This window comes from Trachurus japonicus, chromosome 13 (genome assembly GCF_045865225.1).
Source record: "Trachurus japonicus isolate A0001 chromosome 13, Traja_1.0".
NCBI classification, from domain to species: Eukaryota; Metazoa; Chordata; class Actinopteri; order Carangiformes; family Carangidae; genus Trachurus; species Trachurus japonicus.
Window position 1 is genome coordinate 27,458,049 of NC_140919.1, and position 26,737 is coordinate 27,484,785.

The window sequence follows — 26,737 nt, forward strand, 5'->3', positions numbered from 1 at the left end:
CACAGGGGAATCTCAGGCACAGACTGACTGGAATGATCAGTTCACTGTGGCTGTGTGAGTCTGCTGTGTGTTATTGTTTCTTTGTGCATACATGTGAATCCACACTTCCTGTTTGACACGTTTGACAAGGTGTGTCTCGACAGAACACCGCCTGGTTTCATTTTGCAATATAGTGTCTGTGCGTGTACCCAGGTGAGTGGTTGTTGGGTGGGGGGCTGTGAGGAAACTGAGAGGAATAAATGTGTATTTACTCTAAAGTTTCCTTCCCTAAAGTGTGTGTGCATGTGTGTGTGTGTGTGTGTGTGTGTGTGTGTGTGTGTGCGCGCGGGCTTGTGATCACGTAATGCTTGGTGCCTGTTTACTGAGTAATCTCTGGCTGAACCTGTCTGATAGGTGTGGACTCACTGGCACTGACTTGTGCAGGTATGACGAGGAATCCGGCACAGTCCTGAGCTGAGTTCCTGAGAGGAGGGGAAGTGCAGAACCTCTGTGACGGTGCTGATTTCACCGAGAGGGAGGGCGGACACACACACTCATACACTACTAACACCAGAGTGGGACAAGGAAGGTGGAAGAGGAAGCCTTTGGAAGGAGAACAGGCCGTTGTGGAGTGAAAACAACAAAGAGGAGAATGCTTCACAATGTGAGATAACCTGGAGGAGATTCTTCTGCTGTGCTCTGACCGATGGGTGTTGGATTCTAATGTGGCATTTTAGGCTCTGGGATGTCCAAGATGTTGCTGTTTTTCTCAGCATCGCACTTTATATATGTGACTTAGGTAAGCATTTCTCACATATCTTTATCATTTGATCTGTCTCCAAAGCACTGACATTTGGTTTGTAGTGTTTGACAGCGTGCGTACAAGGTAATCCTGCCTTTGTTCAGGACTAAACAGGTCACACTGAGAACTGAGATCATGGCGGGAGTAAAAAAAATACATTTTATAATAATTAAACTCAACATTTTCTAAGTGTTGGTTCCAGTATAAGAGTATCAACACAGTCCTACAACGTTACCATCATGCTTTTCTGTACTCAAGCATTCAAATCCATTGCACATTGAGTCTCCAGGACACAGCAGTGAGGAAACAGCACTGAGAGCATTTATGTAACAGATTCTTTCACACAGAAAACACTGTGAGAAGTGTCAGTGTCAAAGAGGTTTGTCGCTCAATCATCACTTCAAATGTGATCTCTGCATATTAAGTCAGACACTTATTCCCACAATGCCTTTGTTCTTATTAGTCAGCACTGGTAGCCTACTCTCAGGTTGAATTCTTTTCCTGTGCTTCATTAAGCAAACACACCACCTGCAGAACCAGATCCCCCACTGAACCTGCTGAGGAAGTATTTGATGTGAGTGGGGGGCAGCAGCCACAGCAGACGAACCCTTTACTAACTGCTGCATTCAGTTAGGTGCTTCTCAGCTTGTTTGACAAGTTTCATTCCTGCACACAGTGCTGTGTGATTTGTAACCGTGTGGCACTTTTCTGACTGCACATGGAATTCAGTAGAAATGAGTCACAGTGTCTGGCAGCAACAGTGACTGACTGGGTCATGGTGAAATATTTCCCTTTCATAGCGCTGTGTTGTGTCATACACTGAAATGTGTTTCAGGTGTAATTAGGTATAATCAAACTGGTGCAATACACTACTGCAGTTTAGGCTTTTTCTTTTACGTTGGTTTTTATTTGAGCTTATTTGCATATTCTAATTTTTTATATCCTACCGGCCTCATACTGTGCTCCCTTGTTTGAGAATGTATAAATGTTTGTCTTGTTAATTCAATTCAATTTTATTTGGGTGGGACAGTGCAAGTTCATGAACAAGACATACAGAATTGTAAACGAGCCAGCCAGTCGGTGACTAACTGAATTGCCCTTCTGGGACAAATCGAGCGTTCTGAATCTGAATCACACCTGCATGAGGGTTGAATATTGGCTAAAGGTGTGAAAGGTTAAGATGTTTACTGTGCCTTTTTATCAAGTAGTCTTCTGAAATATTGCTATTTCTCTCTGCATTTATTACATTGCTTAAAGTACATTTTGATTGTATAGAAATGAACATCTGACACTGAATCTCGTCCTTTTCACTTTCGAAGCCGGAGCCATCTCCATCCATTCTCCTCAGAGGAGCTTCACCAGGTCAGTGCAGGAGGATGTGTTTTTCTCAGTGGACATTACCTGCAGTGGGATCCCCACAATACAATGGACCTTTATGTCAGGAGCGGTGAGCCGCGCCATAGGGACTTGGCAGCCTGGCGTGTACACCAACATAACGGTGGATTACAGCAGCAGAGTGCAGTCTTACAACAACGGCTCCATCAGCCTGTCAGACCTGCGGCTGCAGGATGCTGGATTCTACGTGGTCACTGTTACAGACGCATCAGGAAGCAGCAAGGACACTGGCTTTGTCCTGAAGGTGAACGGTGAGTTGGAGCTGGGATTCTGTGTAGGAGTTGTTTTTTTTTAAATGACAGTTTATTTTACACTGACGGGTTTAAGAAAATACCCAGTGCTTATTCTCACACTCTTCTACCTGCTGCTTAATTCAAACAGCAGGTCTAGACTAGAATAAACAGTCGTTATGTGCCAAACAACTGCTTATAGGGAACAACTTTGTAAGCACTGTTACCAAACGCATCTGGTGATTTCAAAATTAGAGCCCTTAGATCCGTGTGGGAGGACAATGAAAATGTCTCTCCCTCAATACCACCATAAGACTGAGGCAGATGTGAGTTGAATAAGGTCAAGGTGTTCCAGTCTAAGACAGCTTGGCTCTCCCTGAATAGCTAATCAATGGCACAAATAGAAAAACTGACACTGTATCTGTGGAGGCTAGAGCAACACTTTAAACAGTGTACGTGACTTTATTCATAACATCTGTCTGATAAACATTACAATCTGATACAAGATTTTAGGATTACAAAGTGTCATGTGAGAGTAGTTTTATATTCTGTTTTATTCATACATGCAAATGTATTATAATACAAATACATTGTAATATATAATACATTGCAAATGTAGTATAATATAATACATTTGCATGTATGAATAAAACAGAATATAAAACTGTGTTAAGACAGGTGGTATATTATACTACCTTTGTCCTCGTGCTGCTGTGTTACCGCTTCCACACACAAGCTGTACCATCGTGAATATGTTTTTGTGGTTTTGTGTGTGTGTGTGTGTCTGTGGTGACATCTTTGGAGAGCAGCCTGGCCTCAAGGTCTTTCTGACTCATGTACCTGTTGAAGTAAATCTATTTTGGCTCCTGTGTCTCTGTCCTCCAGAGGTGCTGTATGAGGACCTGCAGTACCTGTCTGTCTCTGCCCTGGCACTGGCTTGTGTGGCTGCTCTCCTCATGCTTGCTGTGTGGCTACTAGACAAGGCCTACAGGAAGATAGTGGCCTGGAGACACAGAAAGCAGATGCCAGGTAAATAAGTATCCAAAGTATTCAAAGCTTTATAAACAATGTTTCCCTGAAACACCCTCATGCTGAACTTTGCACTCAGACATGATGGCCCTATCAAAACATTAACCTAATTTCCCTACTGAATGAGACTTTACACAGTAGCTACTATTGCACAAAATTGATTAATCATTTTAAGCAATGATATAACATGACAGAGCATAATAAAACCATGGTTCATTTGAGCTGGAGCTCATAGTTTACTTTGGGCCTCTTTACTGTTACAAGTGTGAAATGTATGAATATGGTTTAGTGGGTGTGGATGTGGGCTCAGGTTATGTGCTGTGTATAAGCATGGGTGTGTTTTGAGTACAAAGGTCTGCAAAGTTCTATTGTGGCTTTTTTGCACCGCCGTGTTGTATTCATGTTAGTTTCTGTGTTGACAAAGTTTCATTTTTCTTTTACGCAGAAAACGATGCGACGGAGCTGCAGCGTCTTTGACCGATGTGCAGCTCGAAACACACCTCACACCCGTCAGCTCTGCAACACAAGGACTGTGATCTTAAAATATAAATGTAAAATGTATGTGTACATAAAACAACTGAATAGTTTTTTTGTTTTGTTTAGGAAGATGGTGTAAAAAGCATGAAAAACTGTGTCATGCCTATGTTTCGCATTGACACATGCAGTTACTGATCATCACTGTTGATGACACTGGATTCAATGTAAATAGATCAACCATGCCTCTGGAAAAAAAAATACATGCGGTATTTATTGTCTAAGCAAATGTACTGTGTTTTTTTTTGGCTTCTTTATGTGCTTAATCCAAACAAATCAGGCCACACTGAATTTTAGGTCTTCTGTATCAGACTTCAGATGCAGTGATAATCGATTTATTTTTTCTACAGCGTGTAATATATATACTAAATGACAAGGATATTTTTAACTTTGTTGGCTGGTGGAACTCAAACTTAACACATAGTTCGCTCTTAAAACCAATGAATCAGACTGAGAAAGACGTTCTTGAAATGTTCAAATCGGAAGAGATAAAGCAAGAAGACACAAACTCTTCCTTCTCAGTAAAAATACATTGAAGCCTTAAAGCTTTATTCTTATGATATCACAAAACAACACCAACACATACAGGTGGACTCTGCTTTTCTTTTGTATCAAACTGTTCTACATTTACTGTATAAACTCTCCACTCCTTACACAGTGAAAAACAGAGCAGGTAGTAGACACTGTTCACCGTTCAACAAGTCCATGGGTGTCATGGGTGTATGGGAAGGAAAAGTCTCATTATTAAAAAGGGTGGGGGGCTCTAACCTATGTGTCTCTGCCCCGGTCAAATGTTGTGACACAGCTTTAGTTTGTGTGTTAGTTGTAGGTTGTCCAGTTCCCTGCCAGAGGAGTGTGTAGACAGAGACTTTCTCTACGGGCAGGGAGTGAGTGCAGCCATGAGGAGCTCCATCTTGTAGACAAAGTTTCGTCCCTCCATCTTGCTCCAGTGGACCTCTTTGTTGGGCCCTCTGAGGTGGCTCCACTTGGTGTCCTGGATCACGTCGCTCTTTGGCAGCTCTTTGGTCTGACTGCGAGAAAACTGGACCAAAACTTTACACCCGCTCTCTGGGCCGTTACGCACTACATGGATACAGAACAGATGGAAACACATTCGCTTTATTAGTGACTAAAATCTGCTTGTGTTGATACAACCGTACTTCATTGGCAATGATGTTGCTATGATATGTTATGTATACTACAGTGCTGTGACTGGTTGTCCTAACGATCCCTCAGCTTGCAGCAACCTGTCTCTTCACTCTTGAGTGATTATCTACCGCTCTCAACGTTTTCACAACCCCCAGAAGAGAGGGTGTGGCCTGTGTGTATTCAGCTCTGCATGTTATCACACAGCCTGACAGCAGTTGCCCATTAATTAAACACGCGGCAGCTTTTCTTCTTGCTGCATTGCACTGAGGTCGCTTAGGTGGAATAGCAAACGTTTTAAATTGTCATCCCTGTGACTTGCATGGCTCTGAAATACGGACTCAAAACCCAGTGAGACTGAGAGAGCAACATTATTTGCTAAAGAAGCTAGTTGCACTGGATATCTACCAGCAAGTTCACACAGTAAGCTTTCTAAATTCATATTTTGATCTTTACAATACATCTGATAATACTTTCAATATGAATTTACAATGGTGCTATTTTGGCAGCACATACAGAGAAACTATTATAAATCAACGTCAGCCCTCTTACCTGAGATGGCATACTCTCCGTTGGGAGAGGCCACAGTGACAGCGGAGGCGTTTCCAATGCTCTCTACCGGGCCCAGGCCGACATGGTTACTGAAGCTCAGGACATGCCAGCCCATCACCTTGGCCAGCTGCTGAACAGCGTGCACCTGATGCTGCGACATCTGCGATAACACAACATGGACAAGAGCAAAATGGTTATTTGTAAGATGTGTTTTCTGCTCAGTTCAATAGACAGCAGGTCTGCAGCCACACACACACACACACACACATTGTGGGGAGAAGTGCTGTGATACCTGTGACAGGAGGAAGTCCTGCAGCTCCTGTTCCTGGTGTGACAGCGTGATGACACGTCCGTCTCTGTGTACCACTCTGATCTGCTCCACACCGATGTTCAGCTGCAGCTGGATCGACCTGAACACACAAATCATGTGATGTGTCAGCTGAAGCCAGGTCATACGTGTCAGTCAGAGAGAAAATGATCACAACATGAATGAGGGAATAAGAAAACACATAATAATCATATATATCAAATATTATTAAAGCTGTACAGAAAAGAAAATTGAATTTGAGCCCACTCTGGGTCATAAAATTAGTGTAATAACTCATCTATCAGACGATGTAGCCCAAACTTTGTGCAAAATTCTATTTTTGATTAAATCCGAGATGAAAGTGTGGTATTTTTTTTCCGCATTGGATAATGCAGGTGCACAGATTATACGTCAGCCTGCTCACGATTCATCCGCCACTGATATTGGATCCGTCATCCGTCAATCAAACGTCTGACACAACACACGCACGGAGCTCGGTCTCGCCCCAAGCATTAATTTCCCACCCGCTATTCGTTTTCCTTACTCAGGTAAACTTGTGCGGCAACTCGTGACAACTCGGTGCGACAAACAGGACAAACGGCCATTTCTGTACACCTTTAAAGAGCAGCGCAGCTCGTCAACATGTTATCTTCCATATTGTGTCCTATCCCTCCACCCTGTCGTCTGCTTACTTCATCTCTTCCACTTACTTGCAGATCTGCTCGTAGCCCTGAGAGGTGATGAGCACCTTGACGCTAGACTCATACACGTCGTTGATATTGGACCAATGAGCCTGGATCTGAGGGTCTTCAATGCGGCTGGCCAGGCTGTCGATGGTGCGTGCTGTCCTGGTGACCACACGTGCAAACATTGAGTTAAGAAACAGAACAATATGAGCACACATCATACATCATTCAAGAAAAACCCACTCTATCAGACAGGAAGGCTCCACCTTTCCACACACATCAGTTTAGTCCTTGCTGATCCTGTATTTCAAATATAAAAGCTCCAGACACGACTGATGTTCTTCCTCAGAACAACTCAACATTACAAGACTCTCCACTTGCCTGCTGTTAACATGTATTTCCCCTCTACTTTGTTCATTACAGTAAAAGAGTTTTCCCCTCTGACCAAAGTAAGAGGTTACTCATGGTTCTGTGTAAACCTAAATGAGACAGTTATAGATATCTAAACATTGCGTTGATTGTGTTAAACACCTCCAACATCTTCAACATGTGTCATTGTCTTTTAGATTTAGTTTTTGAGTTGAGAAAAAAAACAAAAAACTATGACATGGCCTGCAAGGTCTGCTAGGGTAGGTGAAGAGATTTGACCAAAAAATGGAAAACATAAGCATCACCTACCTATGTGTGATGACAGTTTAACAGTTTACATTACATTTTGAACAAAACAAAGAACAGATAGAAAACCAATGTTACCTGCTTCGGAGGAAGATGTGTTTGGCCTGTTTGATGATCTTCTCCAGCAGACCCTCACTCTGCTGCAGACTGGAGATCTCAGCTTTGTCGTAGGCCAGCGGTCCAGCCAGGCGCATGCGCTTGTGGCCAAATGGGGCGCTGGCAGGATGGGGCATTACCACAGAGCTCAGCTGCTGCTTGTGGAACTGTAACAGAGACAAAGTTGTTGTTGCAATGCACTGAAAAATGATACATCCAAACCATGAAGAAAGAAGTGACAGACGTGATCTAATGGATGGGCCCGAACTATTTCTGAATCCGCTGTGTACGTCGATACTGCAGCAACTGCAGTGAGTGACGTCTCACCTCTCTCATCATTTGATGCAGATTGTGTTCCAGTACGTAAAGGTGGTCGTCGGGTTTGGGTTTCTCTGGAGACGCCCGCTGATTCTTCTTCTCTCCCGTAGAGTGGCACAGTGAGATGGACAGCTGCAGACCTACGGAGGAACCCCAGGAACAAACAAGGCACGAGTCTATTAGTTTTATACTTCCATACAGAAAACAAAATCCATGCCAACTACAGAGTCCAGTTGATTAATGATTTATAATTATAATATCATCAATTTGATTGTGTTTTATTTTGTTTCAGGGGAGCCATTAAACTTTGAATCATCTATAACTGTTGTACTTATATATGGTGTAGGGGCATAAAAACCCACAAAGCGACAACTGTCTGTTTTCCATCTTTGATGTTGTCGGGGAGATTCTGACCTGGAAATGGCTGCGAAATGATCTGATTCTTCACCACAATGTGAGGGATCTGAGATTTAATCTGGACAGCTTCTCTGGACAGCTGGGCGAAGATCTCCTTACAGAGCAAAACGTTCTGGGCCGCCTCTAACTTCACGTGCCATGGCTGGGTTCCTGGTAGGACATGAAGAGAGAGGTCAGGTGGATGGCGATGGGAAGACAGGAAAGATGATCTCAATGTGAAAGATGGAGGAAGGTACAAATGGGGAATTCCAATGCTGTGATACATTTATGAATTACAAAGGCAGAGATTCAGGCAGTGAGTGAACCTGGCTGTCATGTGTTTGTGCATTGAACCATACCAGCTTTGGTTTTTGGAGGTCTCCTGAACAGGTTGACTGTTCCCAGATCACCAATGTCTGGAGCTTGCTTCTGAATGGACACCTGAAGACAAAAACAGCAATGGACTATTAAAATATGTTTCTCAAATATCTGTAGTCACGGTGTTTGCAGGTGACAGTAGTTTGGTAAATGTAAAATACACTTAATGGTAAAACAAAAGTTCACCAAACTATTTGTAAATAACATGGAGATTCTCCTTCGTCTAAAAACTAAATATTTAATGGAACTTGCAGTTGTGGAGAAACACACTGGTCCAGGTTTTGTTTGGTTCTCACCTTGATATAAGCAGATCCTTCTAAATCACTGGGGATCTGGACGTCGAGGGGGCAGTAGTCCTCTGGTATCTTTTTGTCCAGATCAATGTCCGTGTTCTTTATCACCTCAAAGGTGCCGTGATGAGGAAAGAGGGAACCTGCACCGTTGTCAAAGCACATTTGGTCGGGGTCAGACAACAAGTTAAAAGTGTGTTACTTTGTAGAAGACAAAAGAACAACTTTGCTGTGAATAAAGTCTTTTACAGAGTTGTCTGAATGTACGGTACATTAGAGGCCTCATCACCTGCACTGCGGTAGCTGAGGTCTCCCAGGATCTTGTCTCCCACTTTGCGTAGTTTCCACTGTGAGCGGAGACGCAGCAGTTCAGAGTTGAAGTCCCTCTGCCTCCTGTTCTCCAGGTTCTCTGCCACTGACTTGGTGAGTTTCTCTGCTCCCTTCAGGAGGAGCTGCGCTGCTGTGGCCAGTGACTTCTTCTTACTGATCAACTGGAACACCTGTGGCGTCTGCACAAGGACAAGAAAACACTGTTATGTATGGACCCTGGTGGGTTTGTTATGTCAAACTGCTTGCCAGAGAAGGTGCTCGGACCGTCACTATGTTTAAATATTGACGATTAATATTCTTTAGCGTTTTACCTTGCCAGCTGATGGATCCTGAGACACTGGGTCTAAGGCCATGTACTTCTTCTCCTTCACTACACTGAGCACATCATGGAGTACACACATCTCAGTCAGGGCACTGCGCAGGTTGTTACGCACCGAGTCCCAGGGCCAAAGAGATGGCTGAAACTTCACTTGGCCTGTGTAAAGAGACCAATATTATTTGAGTAAAAAGAATCCATGTTGACTCTTATATCACAGATGAAAAGAGTACATTTTGTTTTAATTCAATCCATCCATCTGTCATCAATAACCAGTTATCCTGTGCAGGACCATGGGTATGATAGCTGACAGGAAGTATTATGTTTTTATTATTTATCAGAACAGATTCTCCCTGGATAAAAAAAAAACAAAACCCTTACCTTTCTGGTTGTAACATTTTAAAAGAAGCTAATTTGTAAGTGTTGCAATTGCTACGTGGCCATTGTTAACTTTGTAGTCTTGCCACAAGCTTAGTCACCATTGCATTTACAGGACAAGAGGTTACAATATGACCTCTGAGCAGCACTTCTTATTCAGGGCAGACTGGGCACAGCAGTTTCTAGCTGGTTAGTGGTTAGCAACAACAACAGAGGAAGAAAAGAATGACAGACATATAGAGGCAAGACGAGATTTACTGCACCAGACAACTCCTAGTGAGTCAGGCAATTCAATTACTGTACTTGCAACATTACATCTCTTCTAGAGTAAACAGTTGCTAATGGTGAGGCTGAGTTGATATGTAGCAATAGAAAAGCCAACACGTGGCTTCTTTGAAGAATTACTGAGATTACAACATCATGTACCAGCTTGATGAAGACCATGTAGCTAAAAACTGTCTGGTCAGCAGATTATTGGGGAAAGGTTGTGCCACTTTTTTTCATTAGTGAGAGGGCCGGACAATTACAGTTCAGATTTTACTTTACACTGTAGATAATGATAACTAAACCACCACTGCATCTAATGCAATTCAGGTTTTAATATATACATCTACTTAAATAGCTGAATTTCCCAATACTCCAATACTGCCTGGTGTTCACCTTGCAATTAACCAAATTAAGTGATTGCACCATCTGAAAAGGGATTTATCAAAGTTTCATAACATTGTGAAGTGAAATGAACTGATCTGACACCATGACAAACTCTCCTTTGTAAAAGGTTTCATACATCTGCACTAACCTTCCTCTTCTTCTGGTTCCTGCTTGCCCCATTCGCGGTCCCTGGGTTCACCCAGTTCAACCCCATCCTCCTCTGAGTCAGATCCCTGGCTGAAGTCAATTCTTTGTGCCAACTTTGCCAAGTTCTGGGACATAGACAGAGGAGGGACATATGTCTCCGTCCCATCTAGGGCCACTTCCTGCACCTGCTTCTCGCAGGAAGACTCGATGCTGACCGTCACTGCTGGACCCCCAGACATGATGACAAGGCTGAGATGAGGAGAACAGACACAGGGATTCAGTCGTCAGAGTAACTGAGACACAGTTAATAGAAGTAATTAGGATGAGGATATCTCTGCAACTGAATTACTTTTTAGCCTAGTGTGAATCAGACAAAACAAAACAAAGTCACTTCAGAAAAGTAAAAACACAGATTTAAGTTGTCCTGTTCAGTCATTTACTTTATCGGATTTCTGCAATGTTCTCCGTGTTAAACTTGAGACAAATTTAATACCACATTTTTTAAATAACGTTTAATGGTCATATCAACTAAACTCTGAAGGATGTCCATGAAAGACAACATTATCAACAATGACGCCAAAAATAAACCATATTATAGATATTTTTTAAGTAAGATCAACATGCACTATAATTTGTACTGTCCATAACACCAGATGTCTAGAACAATAATACTGGGGATTGGAGAAAACAACACAATATTATTTTAGCTGACTTTGACTGGCAAGAAAAAAAACTGAAAAGAACTCAAGACTTGCTAACGTTACTTATTTTAGTGAAAGAAGGTTTTTTTTGTGTTTCGGTGTTTTCTATGACTTTTCAAGACTGCGATTATTCTGCTTATTTTATAAATCATGACTCTTCGGGGCCTGCTGCTTCATGTGTTAAATGGAGGAGTTTGCCTTTAACACTTTCAAGATTACAGACAGTTTATTATCCAGTAGCATTTTTTTTTTAACTGAGTGTGTGTGTCTGTCTATATCGAGCTAACGACAGCAGCTAGCGTTAGCCGGCTGCTAACCTGACAGGATAAACAAAGGCGTCCGGAGCTGGAGAGAAATGTACAAATGACAACACAATATTAAACTCGTGCAATTCTTACCACTCAGATTCACAAGACTGCAGAGTATAATAGGTCAGTCACTGATATTGTGGCTGAATACGATTCATTCTTCGCCCACTATACAGGGATACGCGCACTTGACTTTACTGTCCCCTGCAGAACAGTGGCAGTGCGGAACGATAGTTCCGGATCTTATGTTCCGGTGTCAATTTTTTGCTGCTTTGTTGAAAATTGCTACCGCCGCATCAACCTATAGGTCTATATATCAATTCAAACTACCACATCAAAAAATGCTACTTTTTTCTACCTCTGTATATCAAATGAAGGCAGTAAGTAAGCGTTTTCTATGATGTGTAGGCTAATTAAATTTATTTCAGCTGTTGCATATTTTGATAGTCCAATAGCATCCTATCAAATAATGCTCCCGCTACTCTATGCATTCATGTAAAGGGGTGGCACAGGTCTATGCAGGCCGTCGACACCACACACTACAATCTACAACATAAATCCTAACCAAAAGTACAGTACTCATGTACTCCAAAAGCCTGAAAGATTGTTTAATTAAGCCACTCTTCCTCAAAACCAATGTAGAAACTTTTTACAGTCTATGGTAGAAACTCAGGGCAACAGATACAGGGTGAACTTTGTGCAGTTTTTTATGTTTGTTTGTTTTTAATTGTTAGTTGTTCTATTGAGCAATTGAAAATACTCTCAAAGAAGGTAATACAGGTGAGAAATTAAGTGCAGTATAAAAATGCAAAAACACTTTGCACTTTGGGTCTGTTCATATTAAGTTGATTACATTTTTTCGATAAAGTCACTACATTTTGGGGTTTTGAGACACATTTCTAAAGGGAGGGGGAATAGTTTGTGGGTAGGAACCGTGGATAACCGATTCATGGTAGGAACTAAAGGGAGACATTTTGTTTCCGACCGGAGCGGGTACGGCGGGTAATTTAAACCACCGGAAGTGACGTTGTGAACAAAACCGTGCAGTTGTTTCGGTTGGAGGAGGTCTGGTGGTAAATAAAGAAAAAGAAACTCTTCGCGTCTGTTTTCTCTCTCTCTGGTAATTACTTGAGCATCCCTGGATTAGTTCGCACTTGTTTTACGACTGAAATGTTTTCTTAAAATGTCGGCGGTCGTGATGGTGGAGGAGCACCGGGCTAACGGACGAGCTACCTGCTGTTTACCGTTGTCAAGCCTCCGCCGACAATGAAGAGGAAAGTGTCCAAACTGAGACTGAGCCCCAACGAAGAGGCTCGGCTTTTAAGAGAGGAGCATGAAAGAAGGAGAAAACTGCGAATACAGCAGGTAAATAAAGTCACGTGTGGCCTTTAGTGAGGCCTTGCTTCATGTCTGATTAATAAACAACATAGTTTACGCAGGAGAGTTGCCACTTTACATAACTTAGGTCTGGCTGCTATTACCTGGGATTATTTTCTTGACTAATCGGCCAATCACTTACTATATAAGGTATTATAACCAGTGAAAAGTTCAAAAGATAATAATTCAATTCAATGGACGATAAATTAGTCTGATGGTAAGGTGATATCAGCCGCATGTATTGGGCACAGGGTGTCATGAACATGAACAGGAGTGTCTATTAGCACTGGTAAAATGTGGCAACAGCTTTGTCCTGGTTCAATTTCTCAAGCTCCTTTAAGACAAATATTTCAAAAACAAGACTTGATTTAATTGTCATGGCCATCTTTTTTATGAAATCACCTCCTTGGAAAGTCTTCAAAGTCTGTTTTTTCATGAAACCTCTTGGTCACTATGAGTAATTTTTGTATTAACCTCCAGGTACGAGAGCAGCAGCGGTACATTGCGCTGCAGATCCGTCAGGCGGTTGAACAGAAGCGGCAGCATGAGCTGGAGCAGCTGGAAAAGCAGCTGCGGCAGGACTGGGAGCGACAGCAGAGGGAGAAACTGGACACCCTGCAGAGGTTATACCAGGAGAGCCTACAGCTCCTTGGTCAGGGACACAGGAGTGCTAAAGAAAACGTAAGATCTTGGGCTAAAAGAGGACACTGCAGCTATGTCCTCACCAGCCAGAGTTTCTTTTGCTGATTGATTGAAGATACTACACCTGCTAATGAAACTGTCACAGCTTTTAAGGACATTCCAGTCAGTCATTTCAGATTTTCCATACAAATGAGTCCTGTGAGATGTATTTTAGAGCATCTGACACTAAAATGTACAAAAACTCAGTATGATGATAAACTAACTAAAAGATAAATACAGTATTTGAATAATTTATTTGTGTGCCACTTTTATTGATCTTAACCAGGAACCCGACTTGGCAGCCATAGCTAAGAAGGAAGAGGAAAATCACACCAAAGCAGAGGAACGTTATCGAGAAGCTCTGAGGGAGCTGAAATCACAGAGGCTTAAAGACACTGAGAGACAAAACCAGTGAGCAGCATGCTTAAGTACAGCACAGATATTTTACTATAGATTGTTTATTTGTTGAATATGAATTATGTTCCTTTGTTTTTCTGTAGACTCATCAATGCCAGGAAGAAGGCACTACTGTCAGAGAAGGAAAGATCGGCAAAAGTGGCCAGCCTCCCCCCTCCCCCCTCTAACCTCATTCAGGTGATTATTAATGACACACCTGACAAGCCAGCTCTATTTGTTGGCTCACGTTTTGGTTAACTGTCCAGAGACTACTAGCCAAGTGCTGTAAAGGTTTCGCTGAGTTTGGGCTAAGTGGTTTATCAATGCTTCACCTGATACAATGATATCACAAAAGGTACTGACATGGCAACTGTAATAGATGTAACTGGATGTATTGCCAGAGTCATGAATTTGTATTGCGTTAAAATTCTTTTCTTTCGCTGTTACAGCATATGTAAATCCAACATGATATGTTATCATTTGTTGGATATGCAAATACTCATAATCTTTCAGAGGTACTAGTCCTATTGTTATTATTGAAACAATAATACAGTGGAGATATTACGATAAAATGGTTATGCTTTAGAGCAACAGATGGCCAGATTTGCTTCTGATTATAAAATTAGCATAAGCTTTCTGAGCTGTACAGTTCAGGCTCTTTATATTATTATTATGGAGTCCAGATGAAACTTAATTGTCTTTTTCAGAGCATTGATTCCAGGAAGTCACATGTCGTTAAGAAATCTGATGTGAGTGCCTTCGCTGCGACTCATTACCACATGTCTGAGAGCTCAGTGGACAGGGAGGCAGAGACAGAGCAGGTAAGCCGTGTAATTTTCCGCACTTTACTCCACGTTTCGTTAGTGTTCGCTTGTTGTCTTATCTGGAGTTGTGTCTGCAGCTTAATGCCCACGAGGAAGCTGAGCTGGAGGCCAGGAGACTGCAGGATCTACAGAAGGAGGAGCAGAGGAGGAGAGAGGAGCAGCTGGAGAAGGCTCGTCTCCGAGGGAGGCAGGCACTGAAGAGGGAACAGCTGGTGCAGGTACAACTTACTTGTTACTAATACATAGTTCACGTGTCCAACAGATTTCCATCACTGTAGCAAACGCTAAGTGACAGTAGTGACAACAGTGTGCACCAGAGATAAGACACCTATCATCTAAGTCATAAAACATTGGAGTGGTGCATTTTACATGGATGTTCTGTCTTCATGACTGACACATCAGTCACATAGATACAGATACAGTGTATCCTAGCAAGGGGTTAATAGGAAGACAAATAGCTGTTGCCTGCAAATCTTTAATGGTTTTGTAATAGAAGGAAATGTTTTGGTGCTGTGTTAGTGCAGCTCTTTGTGTCTGAGCAATTTGATGTATTCTTTAAGGATCGTGAGCGTCTGCTTGTTGAGCTGGAGCACATGCAGCAGACAGACCTACTGAGGAGGAGACAGCAGGTGTCTCAGATGCCTCCTCAGATCTTCCAGCCTCTCTATAAGAGACAGGAGACAAGGGAGGACTTCCAGAGGGAGATGGAGTTTGCCTTTGAGGACATGTATACTGGAGAAAGGAGTAAGTTGTGTGCAGCATCTTGATATGAATGTTTTGTAAAAGAAAAACATACACATACAAAATCTATGCAATTTAGTTTAAAACCTCAGAAGTCATTTACAATAGGAGTTGCCAGAGGGTTGAGGTCTGTCTTTGTAGTTTGTCATTGTATTTACTTTGTTTTGTCACAAAGCAAAGATTCTGATAGCAAAATAGTCACAACGTTTTCATGGGACATGTAGTCTGCATGTATGGTTTCAGTGGAGCCTCTCTAATTCCCACCATGTCTGATTCCAGGGGTTAAAGGTGACCTGGTGGTCCAGCTGGTGCCCGAGCCTCTGCCAGCTCTTTCCACAGACGGCCAGGACCAGGAGCTGGACATCACACAGGATGAAGTCACCACACAGGGAACAGAAAACGCACAGCATGACGCTGAGCAAGAAGCTGCAAGTACTGAGCAGGAAATCTTAGCTCAAGGTGAAGAGAAGCTCCACATACACATAACACATGAATTCCTTTGCTAAGTTGCTGTGAATTATAAATCCATACAAAGGACGTGCATGTCAAATCATCAACCCAAATCCAATCTGAATGTGTAATGTGATAATCTTAATGAAACATCTTTGAAACGCTTAACAAACAAGTGTTTTTCTTTCTCTGCAGAGGAACCCTCCAGACCTCCTCCCAGACGAGCATTGAAGAAACTCCTGGATCGTATCAGGAACCAGAGGAGTCAGCGTACTGGAGCCTGGAGTCGTGCTCCTGCAGCCAGTTCACCAACTGCCTTCACTGATCAGATCCCAGAGCGGGACACAACCATAGAGACAGGTTCTCTGACCAGTGAGGAGAAGGAGAAAGAGCCGCCCACTGAACTACCTGAGCCACAAGGTCGGTTATCCAGAGTCACCTGAATAAGTAAAACAGTGTATATTGATATTAGATAATAGTGAGTTGTTTTTTTTGTTTTTTTTTACCTCAAATGTTCCCCCTACTCACATTTACTGTCTATACCGTGGCAACTTCAGTGTTAATAATAATAATTTTACACTACATCACGGTGTTGCTGATATAAAACAAATCATCTATTTTAAAAATGCCTGGTTTGTCACCTGTTCTTTTTCACTGTGTTTAATTCTAACGTTTGCGTTTACTTGTTTTTAATTCCATCAGTGTTGGAAACAACAGAGCAGTCGACAGCAGCAGATACTCGACTTCCCGACGTACTCGCAAACAGAATCCAAGAATTTGAAGACGAACGAAAGAAAAGGGTAGGTGCTATGATCAGACTTTGTTGACAGTGCAGACAAATCTCCACATTCTATATTCACTATACAGTTTATCAAAGCCTCCACAGCCCGGTTCACTTGTTATCCTCACAGCTGCGTATGGTTGTTGTGATTGGTCAATTGGTTTGATCCAGGGGTTCCTCATTACTTCATCAGTCCAGCCTCTGTCTAAAGCAGAGGGGATTGGGCCTTTTCAGAGGAGACCTCACATCTTCTGCGTTTTTTTTCCCCACTTCGAAACTGTTTTCTTCAAAGGTTTACAGAATTTGGATTTTCTGTAGTTATGTCCAAATCAAAAGCAAAATGAAGATGAGTATAATGAAGGCTGATGGATGTCTGCTGAGGGACACAGGAGCCTCGCTCTCAGTTGGCTCTTCTCCTTCAAAGTGGATATTCAGCAAAACACTGTTGTTGTTATTGTTGTTGTGTTGTTCAGGAAGAGGAGCTTGAGAATGAGAAGCAGAAGCAGATGGTTTTGCTCCAGGAGCTGGAGGAGCAGAAAGCCAAACTGGAGCAGATGCTGCTGGAGGCTCAGCAGGAGAGGGAACACCTGAAGGCTGCTGCAGATGCAGCACAGGAAGTGACTGTTAACCAAGCAGACGCACCTGTCCATGACCTGGACATCACATCTGTCGCCTCTGGTCAAGCCACTGAGGTTGGTCAAAATTTTATTATAATGTTCTTTTTTAATCTGGGTTTAGAGATTTTTTGATTTCATCTTGCTGGTGGCACTGACTGTCTGAGGGAGTTTCTGAAATTATTTTTGTGTTTGATGGTGAATTTTAAAATTTGTATAGCCCAATTGAAAATAGACATTTAAACAGGGGCATATATGCTATTGTTAATATTCCTGACAAATTAATAACATTTTTTTAATCTTAGTAGTCAGCCTTTTATAAATATCTTTGGAGTATATTTAGTACAGTTACTTTAGTGATGATTGATGCAACACTCTCTGCAGCTGGAGCCTCCTGCAGGTGAAGACGACCACACCAGGAGGATCAGAGAATACCAACAAAGGCTGCTGGAACAGAACAGGTGCGTTCAGGCCTGACAACACAATACCTGATACCATGATTCTCATTGTGGGGTTGTCTCTCTCACCAGTTTTCCACATAGTTAGATCTCAGACAGTTTGATTGACCCTGCTTATGTATTGTGTTGAGCTTACCCTTGCTGTATTTACCATAGTTAAGAGGATTTAAAGATGGTGTGTATCATGCTGTTTACATTATAAATCCCCTAAATTAAACTTGTAATTTGAATAACATTTTACATTTATTTTTTGGCCTACTTTTTTTTTTTTTTTTTTTTTTAAGGATTCATCAGCGATCAGTGGAAGTGGCTCGGCAGCGTCTGGAGGAATACCAGCGCGCTCTACAAATACGTTACAACATGACCTCCTTGTCTCTGCTGCCCACTGTCGTACCTCCAGGCCTCGGTCGCCCTCCACAGCACAGTCCCCTGTTAGTACCCCCTCCACCTCCTCTACAACACCCTCCCCCTGCAGTGGAGACATGTTTTCATAGACAACCACAAACCTCAGTGGAAGTTCCCACAAGAGAGTCTGACATGTTGGCTTCACCTCCCCGTCCCACTGACTCCAGTCTGAGCAGTGGCTTTGAAGTGCTGCAGGATGAAGCGGAGTCTGATTTTCTTCGTCTACGGACCCAGAGACCGGTCTGTGCCTGGCTGACTGACAAGGTGATGGAGAGGGTAACTGAGCACCTTCCGGAGAGAGTGAGACCCTCCTCGCTCACCACAGAGCCACTACCTCACAGTGTGTTCACACCACGTCACTCGGCCGTCGTCTCACCCCAGCCAGCCTCTGATCCCATCAGAGTCTTTAGCCCCACCTTTGCGGATGAGGCGCCTTTGGTCCCAGGCTATGCAGCAGCTCAGCCCGGGGCCACGTTGCATCGGCCCCTGCAGTTGGCATCCCCGAGCTCCAGCGAGGACGACATGGAGAAGCAGAGGAGGGAGCTGCAGGAGGTTCAGAGACGGGTGCTGGAGCAGAGGGAGGCAATGGAGCTGCAGCGGGAGAGGCAGGAAGAGGAGAGGCAGAGGCAGGAAGTGGAGATGGAGCAGATGAGGTGGCAAAGAGAGACGTTGCAGGCTCTGATTCAAACTGATACACAAGTAAGTGTGTAGACAACTACTCCTGCACTGGTGTTTTGTTACTGTTCAGAAGACAAATTATAGCTCACTTCTTTACTAATCTCAATAAAAGCAGCACATAACAAAATGACTTTTCTCACTTGCATGCAGACAGTTCCAGAGGCCAAGAGTGAAGTGTTGGTTTCAGAGAACATCAGTCAGACTCGCCTCCGATTACTGGCGTCCCTGCTGAGAGCTATAGAGGAATCTAATGGAGGCACGTTGTCACATCTGGAAGACCCTCAGGAGATAGATGGCTCCCCTCAGCAACATCCATGTAGCAGGGGTGAGACAGGTAAGTTGTTGATAGTGTTTCCCCACAATTATGACACAATCTTCATTTCATAATGTCAATTTTCTACTCTACTCTGATTTTACTCTCTGGCGATGACAGTGCCATATAGCCTCCTGCAGCTTCATGACTGGCTACCAACAATTGAGGAACTATGTGGGATTTTTAGCTTAACTCTGCACATTTTTACCTTAATTAAACAGATTTGGAGTAATTGGTGATGGTTTGTAACTTGTTACGAGGGAGATGGAGGCTCTCTGCCTTCAACGTAGCGTCTCTTGGCTGAAAAACAACCTTGCAAGATCAGAGCTGCCGCCCCGGTGTCCCAGCTCTCGTCTCTGCGCACCAGGATACAAACGCACTGTAACCCATAATCTCTTGTTTATGACAGATTAACTACACAAAAATACACGCCATAACATCATATATGATATATAACGTTATGTACTGCTCTATTGATTTATACTTCATTTAAAAACAAATGCACATGGCCTGGAGGAGGGTTAGCAAGACAGAGGAAAAGCGACCAGACTTGGATAGTTCCCCTTTAAATGTGCCATCATGGCTTTCATGGCATACATATAGATTTCATTATAAAACACTCAAAGCTGTAAAGTTTTTCGCTTTCTCCTCAGAACCCGTCACTCAGACCGCCGTTCCTGCTGGACCTGTCCCACTGTCTGTCCTCCCCTCAGGACTTCTCCCTCCTCCTCGAGCAGCGAAGCCCCCGGTGACCCGTGTCAGGCCGGGAATCATGGAGCTGATGACTGAACAACATGAGCTCAGTGCCATTCAGGAGGTGGAGACACCAGCCAACATCAGCCAAGTGGCAGGTTGGCTCAGACCCAGAAACACATGAATAACATGCTGCTTTTTTTTCACACACCCAAACCATGTGTCAGACTCTGGAGAGAATCGTGGGTTGATTGTTGTTTCCCATCGACCAGGCCCAGAGGAAAGTCTGACGGCTCCTTCACATGCTGTGGACTGGGATCCACACGAGGAATCGGATTCATCTGAGACCACTAACAGGACTCTGCAGACGCCCTCTGAGTCCAGCAGTGATCATTGGACTGCTGAGAGACAAAGCAGCTCTTGGACAAGGAGATCAAAACATCTCACCTTGAGAGAGAGACTGCTAATGGGGGCTGACTCCTCAGACTCTGGTATGTAGGATGCAGGTTGGGGAGGGGGTGGTGGTATTTTATTACAAAACAAGACAAAAGCGTCAAAAAGATATTTACACTTGATTTAAATATTGTTTTCCAGATTCAGCCCTGAGAGTAATCTCACCACTCTCCTCTGACTCTGGGAGAGGAGCCGACTACTCTGGTCGTGCGATCACAAGCTACAGGTCCTTCACAGAGGTAACCAGGGCAACTGAACACGTACACAAACTAGTAATGGCTCTTTCATGTTTTTGTGGCAAACTTCTGCAGCAAAGAAAGGAGCGAGACAAAGAGCAGTGACGGAGCGTCGTCTCCTCTCTGTTGTTCTCTCTCTGAGGTTCACGTGTTGTGAATCGGTGATGAAAAAATAGCCAAATCTGAGAGCTGGAGCACAACCTGTGTCAGCTTGTGATTACGCTTGAGAAGCTTTGTGTGAATGTGTGTGAGTGAACTTCTGTGTGTGCGCGCGCATGTTTGTACTTCTTTCTGTGTGTGTGCGTCTGTGTGTACTGAGCGATGATGTCAAATGACTCAACCTGAAGTGTATTTAATCAAAATACATCTGGTGATGGTCTCTACACTTGAACTGAGCTCAGTGAATGTTTGATGTGTGAACTGTCTGTTAGTTTAGTACATAGTTCTTTGTGTTAATGTTTAATGTTGATGTTGTTAATGTGTGTCTCTGTCTTTGTATGTGTCTGTGTATGTATTTGTTCTTCTTTGTGTGTGCGTATGTGTGTGTATGTGTACATCTGTGTGTACTGAGCGATGATGTAAAATGACTCAACCTGAAGTGTATTTAATCAAAATACATTTGGTGATGGTTTCTACACTTGAACTGAGCTCAGTGAGTCTGTGATCATGTGTGAACTGTCTAGTTAGTTAGTTTGTTAATGTTTAACGTTGACCCTGAGAATGTGTGTGTGTCAGTCTCCCCACAGGCCTCCTGAGTCTGACTGTCTCTCATCCACCACCATCTCCACCGGCAGCTACATCACCACCGACCCTGAGCAGAATATTGGTGAGGAACAGGAGTGTGTGTGTGTGGTTGTACACATGTAGTTGATTTGTACTTGGAGCATAGAAACATCCAAGAAGTATTCATGTCGGAAAATGCCAGTAGCAGGAAAAACGACCTGTTGGAATAATTGCTTCAGCTCTGCACATGACAACATGTACTTTCAACTTTGTTCTTCATCTCCCTCTTCTTTAGATAAATCTCCAGGAGCTGGATATTGTGAGGAAGAAGGAAGAGGAGCAGACTTGCGTCACGCCTCTTCTCCATTTGCTCAAAGCTCCTGTATCAAGGAGGGCTCAGCTGCAGCGGCCGTAGACTCTCTGTTTAACGACAGCAGCATCCAACGCATCATCGACAGATACACAAGGGAGCTTAACATCTCCCTCAGCACTGCTGGGAGAACCACAGGTACAGTACACCAAGTCCACATGTTTCTTACAAGGATCCCCTCTCATTAATCAAGCTGATGGATCGATAGCAGGTCTCTGTCCTGGTGTTGGTTTGGTGCAGCAATTACTAACATCATAGTGAGACGGTGCAATTACAGCATTTCACGCCGGCCTCACTCACAGGTCAGAGGTGATGATCCTACAAAGTGACAACTCTCAGCACACCTGGTAGATTCCTGTGACATGGGGTCATTGAAATTCTTAGCCAACTGTCTGCTGTTTGGTGCTGAGCAGGTTGTGCACACTAGATTTTTAACAGCTTCCTGCTGTGGCCCTTAATTGTTGCTGTGCTTATTGCACATATTTTACATCAGAAGATGGTACCATGTCAGTGTCTCTTTTATCCCTCTGCAGACAGTGAAGGCTCGTATGTGGAGGAATCTGGGTCTTCACTTTCACAGCTGTCTCAGGTTCAAGACTCAGAGAGAAGTGGGGAGCTTGAAGACTCTGCAGGTCGTCGCTCTCTTTCCTCACAAACCAGTGGCCAGGTCAGTGAGTCTTAAACCACATGGGGAATATTGTAACTTATTCTGGGGCCCAGCAGGGAAAGTTTGGGAACCACTCTTATAACTGATGATATTAAGTTAAAAAGTGAAATATGGTTTAATTAATTAATAATTAATTGTCACGTTTAAGTCGCAGGAAAGAATCGATCCGGTCCATGAGCAGCTCTCAGGTGGGGACCTGTCACAGGCTGAGGACCCTGAGCAGGATTCTTTCAGGCCTCTGATTGGCCAGCCGGCAGACCAGTCGTCCTGTCTGGCCGCTGACCAGAGGAGCTCGGCCATGGAGCGACTGGTCGGTCAGCCCTCGGCTCACTCGTCCATGATCGGTCACCTTCCGGGTCTGCCTGCTTCAGTGAGCTTGGATCAGGGTGGATGGGATTCCACTCTGAGTCGGATGATCGGTCAACTCTCGCATCAGTCCAGCTTTAACTGGCTGAGTGGCGGGCAGGACTTTTACGCAGACCAGCTGATAGGGCAGTTGGTGCAGGAGCCGTCGACCACATGGTTGGATGAAGGGCAGGAGGAGAGTGTCATGAGGCCGCTGGTCGGGGAGCTGGATAACGATCAACACAGTGGAAGCTCAGGTAAAATGTGCAGTAAGGCTGCTAAATGACCTGAAGACAAGAGTTCAACCTTTTGAGTGTGTCAAATTATCAGATGATGCCCATCTGTTGAAATATTATTTTATTATTACAAATAAAGGTCAAAATTGAGTAATTAAATGGACTTTGTCGAAGTATAGAAAAACGATCTGAGTTGAGAACTTGTTTCTGTTTGTAGACGAAAGAACTCGTGTAGATCTCGGCGTCTCGACTGAATCCTGTGTGCCGGTGTACACAGCGCTGCCTCCTGAGGCTTCATCACACAGCTCCACCATCCCAAGTGTGAGTCAGAATCCAGAACACCAGGAGCTGCACAACCGAAGCCGTCGCGTGGACTTGGGCCCAGAGAGAAGTGAAGGTGAAGATTTGTTGGTGGCTGCTTCAGAAGGAGAATATGACCTGCGCCATATCTGTGTGGTGTCTGAAGTTCATTCAGTTTTTTGCTTTTTTTTAAACTACAGTCACTTTGCTTTTATCTGCATGTGTTTAACTGCACATTATGTCCATGTTAATCACTTTTTATGTTAGTTTTTCCAGGCTCCGACTCATTCCACCCACTACTTGCTGAGATCACCCACAATGAAACAGTCGACGCGTCCATGACCTTTCACCTGCTGGAACACAACGTGCCTACCTCGCCTGAAGGACAGCCCGCCACTGAGAGACGCCGTGTCCCCACCCCTCATGAAGAGTCTGAAACCCACTCTGATCCTTCTCCTGAACGTCTTCGAACTGAACACGCCGTGTATGAATCCTGCCAGAGCCAGCCCCAGGAGTCTGTGCTCACGCTGGACGACACCATGAAGACAGATGTGGAACTAACAGCTCTGAATTTGTCTAATTTCTCCATGCGTGATGATTCACCCGCTCTGGAGCTGCCACAGCCAGCAGCAGGCATGTCTGTAGAAGCAAACAGCATTTCTGAAAATCTTCAACTTTCAGGGCCATTCAGTGACCTTTGTGCTGAAGAACTGAAGTCTGAGCAGGGGGATGATAAGATATTGGTATGATTTCTGTGATTTAATCTCAGAAAAAGGCTGAACATCTTTTTAAATATCTTGTACTCATGTGCAACATCTTTGGCTGAACTGTGTTGTTGTCATCTTTGATCTTTCCCTGGACATCAGGAAGGACTGAGTGAGAAGGGGATCCTGGAGCAGTCACAGATAACCCTAGTGAGCCTGGCAGACACCACGCTGCAGGACCAAGAGACGAGCGTCACTGAGGGAGATCCAGTTCAGGAAGACAAACTTCCACACATGGAGTGGGAGAAAGGACAGACAAGCCAAGAGACAGAGGTAACTGTATATGATATCACAAATCTGACCGATCTGTACATAATAAAAATACCTGTAGCCCAAGTCCAAAGCGTATGTCCAAATAAGATGTGTCTCCTACAGGAGGCAGAATCCACACTGTTAGCAGAGGACATAGTGGAAGACGAGCACCAAACACACCAAGGTAAAAATCACAGCTGTGAATATAACAAAATGAAAATATGATGGGGGTGAGATTTGGATTTTTAAATATGGATGTGATCGAGGACACAAAAGGAGTAAAATGCATGTGATTACGACTTTGTGTAAACATTGTACATTCATGTGTGGAAAAGGGAACATTTGTTTTTTTTCTGCTCTTTTTCTCTAATATTTAGTGACCTTACAGAAGTTTGAGTGGGGGTCTAGCGGAGGTCAGCAGCAGGTCAACCAGCAGAAGCGCAACGCTCTGCTCCAGAGATCAGCCCGCAGGGTGGAGGCCATCAAGGCCAAAGGAGCTCTGGCCAGGATGAAGCCTGGGATCCAAACTTCATCTGAACCCAGAGAGAAGTCTAAAGCTGGGAAATGTCAACCAGTCTGTAGTGAGACAAAGACTGAACCAGAGCTTCAACATGAGGCTAATCGCAAGTCGAAGGGAGGACGAGCTGAGCAGCAGCAGACTGAAGGATCCAGCCTCAAGCTGAAACAGGCCCAGCTCCCCCCGCCAGGTATGTGAGCTACATACAGACCGTTTCACATTTCATTTCAAATCACAGCATTAATATTATGGGAGACAGAACACGCAATCTGTAGATCCTTAATCAGGAGTCTTCCCCCAGACATTTACCATTTCAAACTTTGCATTGATTTGTCAGTAATGACACTTGAGAAACTTGAGACTGTTCACCACAAGGAACTGCTTTAATCTGATCAGCTGCTCAACAAAACACGACCAGTAATACAAACTGTTGCAAAAAGGCCGTTTTCCTTTTCTATCTTAAAGGGACAATGAGGAGTTTTGGAAAAGCGAAGCGTTTTCACACTACATTTATGAGCCTCCGCGCGCACCGTAAAATTCTTTGACCGGCGCGAGACGGACTCATGTTTTCATTCATCAAGAATTAAAGTCAGAGGTTCGAAGACGATCACATACCGTCGTAGTTCCGACCATATACGGCGATTCAGCTGCGTTATTCTCATGACTTGCCACAAAACCGAAAGTAAGGAAATGCTGGTTGGCTCGACCAGAATTTCCGCCACCATTAATAATGACAAAATAACGATAGAGACAGAACGATATATTTATCGAAAATGGGCCCATTAACAAGTGTGGGTAGCGGAGATTGAGACTTTTTTATAACCGAATAGAAACTCCTCGTTGTCCCTTTAAAAGTTTGGCAAACCAAATCAACTTCCTGTTCCTGTTGTTTTTTTTTACAAAAACAATCGAATGTTAACTGTATACCTCTTTCTCTGCTCATCCTTTACTCATGTCTCTGTTCACAGAAACTTTTATTGCCCTGTGTACCTCTGTACTTTATTGTGTATTATTTAGGCAAAATGAGAACCTGAAATTTGATTTAAATATTAGATTCCAACTGTAGTGATAATTAACAAGGCAACTTCAGTTAACTTATATTTACATATTTCTGCCAGTGCGTGATTCCAGGCCGAAAAAGATGGATGTGTTGAAGATCCACACACCAGAGCAAAGAAAGCTGGACGTTTCTGAGATGCACCAGAGAACTCGGAGGTACTGCAATAATATCAGATTTTAACCTTCAACATTTTGAGCTAAAAGTAAATATAATCTGTAGACACTGTACACCAACCACACACTCTACAGATATTAGTCTGGACGGTTCATTTCCAAAGTCTAAAACTGCTTCTTACAATTGGTCATATTATATTGAGGTCTAAGTAAAAACATGCATTAAATATAAATGATGTGGTTTTGACAGAACAAAATGATGCAATTTCTGTGTGTGCACTTGTTTGTGCAGACTGTACGAGCAGCTGGAGGAGGTGAAGCAACAGAAAACAATCAGGGGCAGACAGGAAGCTAATGCGAAAAACAGACTGAAGGCCAAAGAGTTCCACATGGTAAAAAAAAAAAGTCTGTAGCAGAAGTTGCTCAAATTCTGAGTTTGAGGTGATATTGAAGTAATAGTGTATGAAATGTTTTTCCTCTCTTCACAGAAAACCTTACAGAAGCTTCGTGCCAAGCAGACTCTGCAGTGACCGACTTTAAATGTTCTAGTTTTACTCATGTAAATTTAGTTTTGTAAAGTTTTATCAATAAAGAATTAAGTTATTTGAATCTAGTTCTGCACTTCATGTATTTGTATTAAGTAAAA

The 26,737-nt window shown here is 43.4% G+C and overlaps 3 protein-coding genes across 3 annotated transcripts; 2 read left to right on the top strand and 1 right to left on the bottom strand.

Annotated features, from left to right (window-relative positions):
- The first annotated feature begins 391 nt into the window (after positions 1-391).
- Positions 392-4,217, top strand: vstm5 (V-set and transmembrane domain containing 5). The gene is made up of 4 exons (XM_085795662.1): positions 392-778; positions 2,101-2,427; positions 3,292-3,435; positions 3,881-4,217. The coding sequence occupies exons 1-4, from the start codon at positions 703-705 to the stop codon at positions 3,910-3,912; spliced, it is 579 nt and encodes a 192-aa protein (XP_085651788.1). The 5' UTR covers positions 392-702; the 3' UTR covers positions 3,913-4,217.
- A 267-nt stretch (positions 4,218-4,484) lies between these two features.
- med17 (mediator complex subunit 17) lies at positions 4,485-11,860 on the bottom strand. The gene is made up of 13 exons (XM_085795663.1): positions 11,735-11,860; positions 10,637-10,884; positions 9,455-9,618; positions 9,103-9,322; positions 8,820-8,956; positions 8,505-8,586; positions 8,164-8,316; positions 7,759-7,889; positions 7,414-7,598; positions 6,685-6,822; positions 5,960-6,077; positions 5,668-5,827; positions 4,485-5,052 (listed from the first exon to the last, which is right to left on the bottom strand). The coding sequence occupies exons 2-13, from the start codon at positions 10,872-10,874 to the stop codon at positions 4,844-4,846; spliced, it is 1,935 nt and encodes a 644-aa protein (XP_085651789.1). The 5' UTR covers positions 10,875-10,884; positions 11,735-11,860; the 3' UTR covers positions 4,485-4,843.
- A 613-nt stretch (positions 11,861-12,473) lies between these two features.
- Positions 12,474-26,700, top strand: cep295 (centrosomal protein 295). Its single transcript, XM_085795664.1, has 29 exons — positions 12,474-13,009; positions 13,502-13,702; positions 13,989-14,113; positions 14,203-14,296; positions 14,806-14,919; positions 15,000-15,140; positions 15,483-15,666; positions 15,943-16,122; positions 16,309-16,533; positions 16,816-16,913; positions 17,368-17,586; positions 17,893-17,969; positions 18,251-19,070; positions 19,200-19,383; positions 20,016-20,213; positions 20,328-20,546; positions 20,650-20,747; positions 21,480-21,570; positions 21,763-21,975; positions 22,371-22,504; positions 22,653-23,106; positions 23,303-23,482; positions 23,653-24,128; positions 24,252-24,422; positions 24,525-24,585; positions 24,779-25,108; positions 26,037-26,133; positions 26,384-26,483; positions 26,580-26,700. Exons 1-29 carry the CDS (start codon positions 12,911-12,913, stop codon positions 26,619-26,621), a joined length of 5,625 nt encoding a protein of 1,874 aa, XP_085651790.1. The 5' UTR covers positions 12,474-12,910; the 3' UTR covers positions 26,622-26,700.
- The last annotated feature ends 37 nt before the right edge of the window (positions 26,701-26,737 follow it).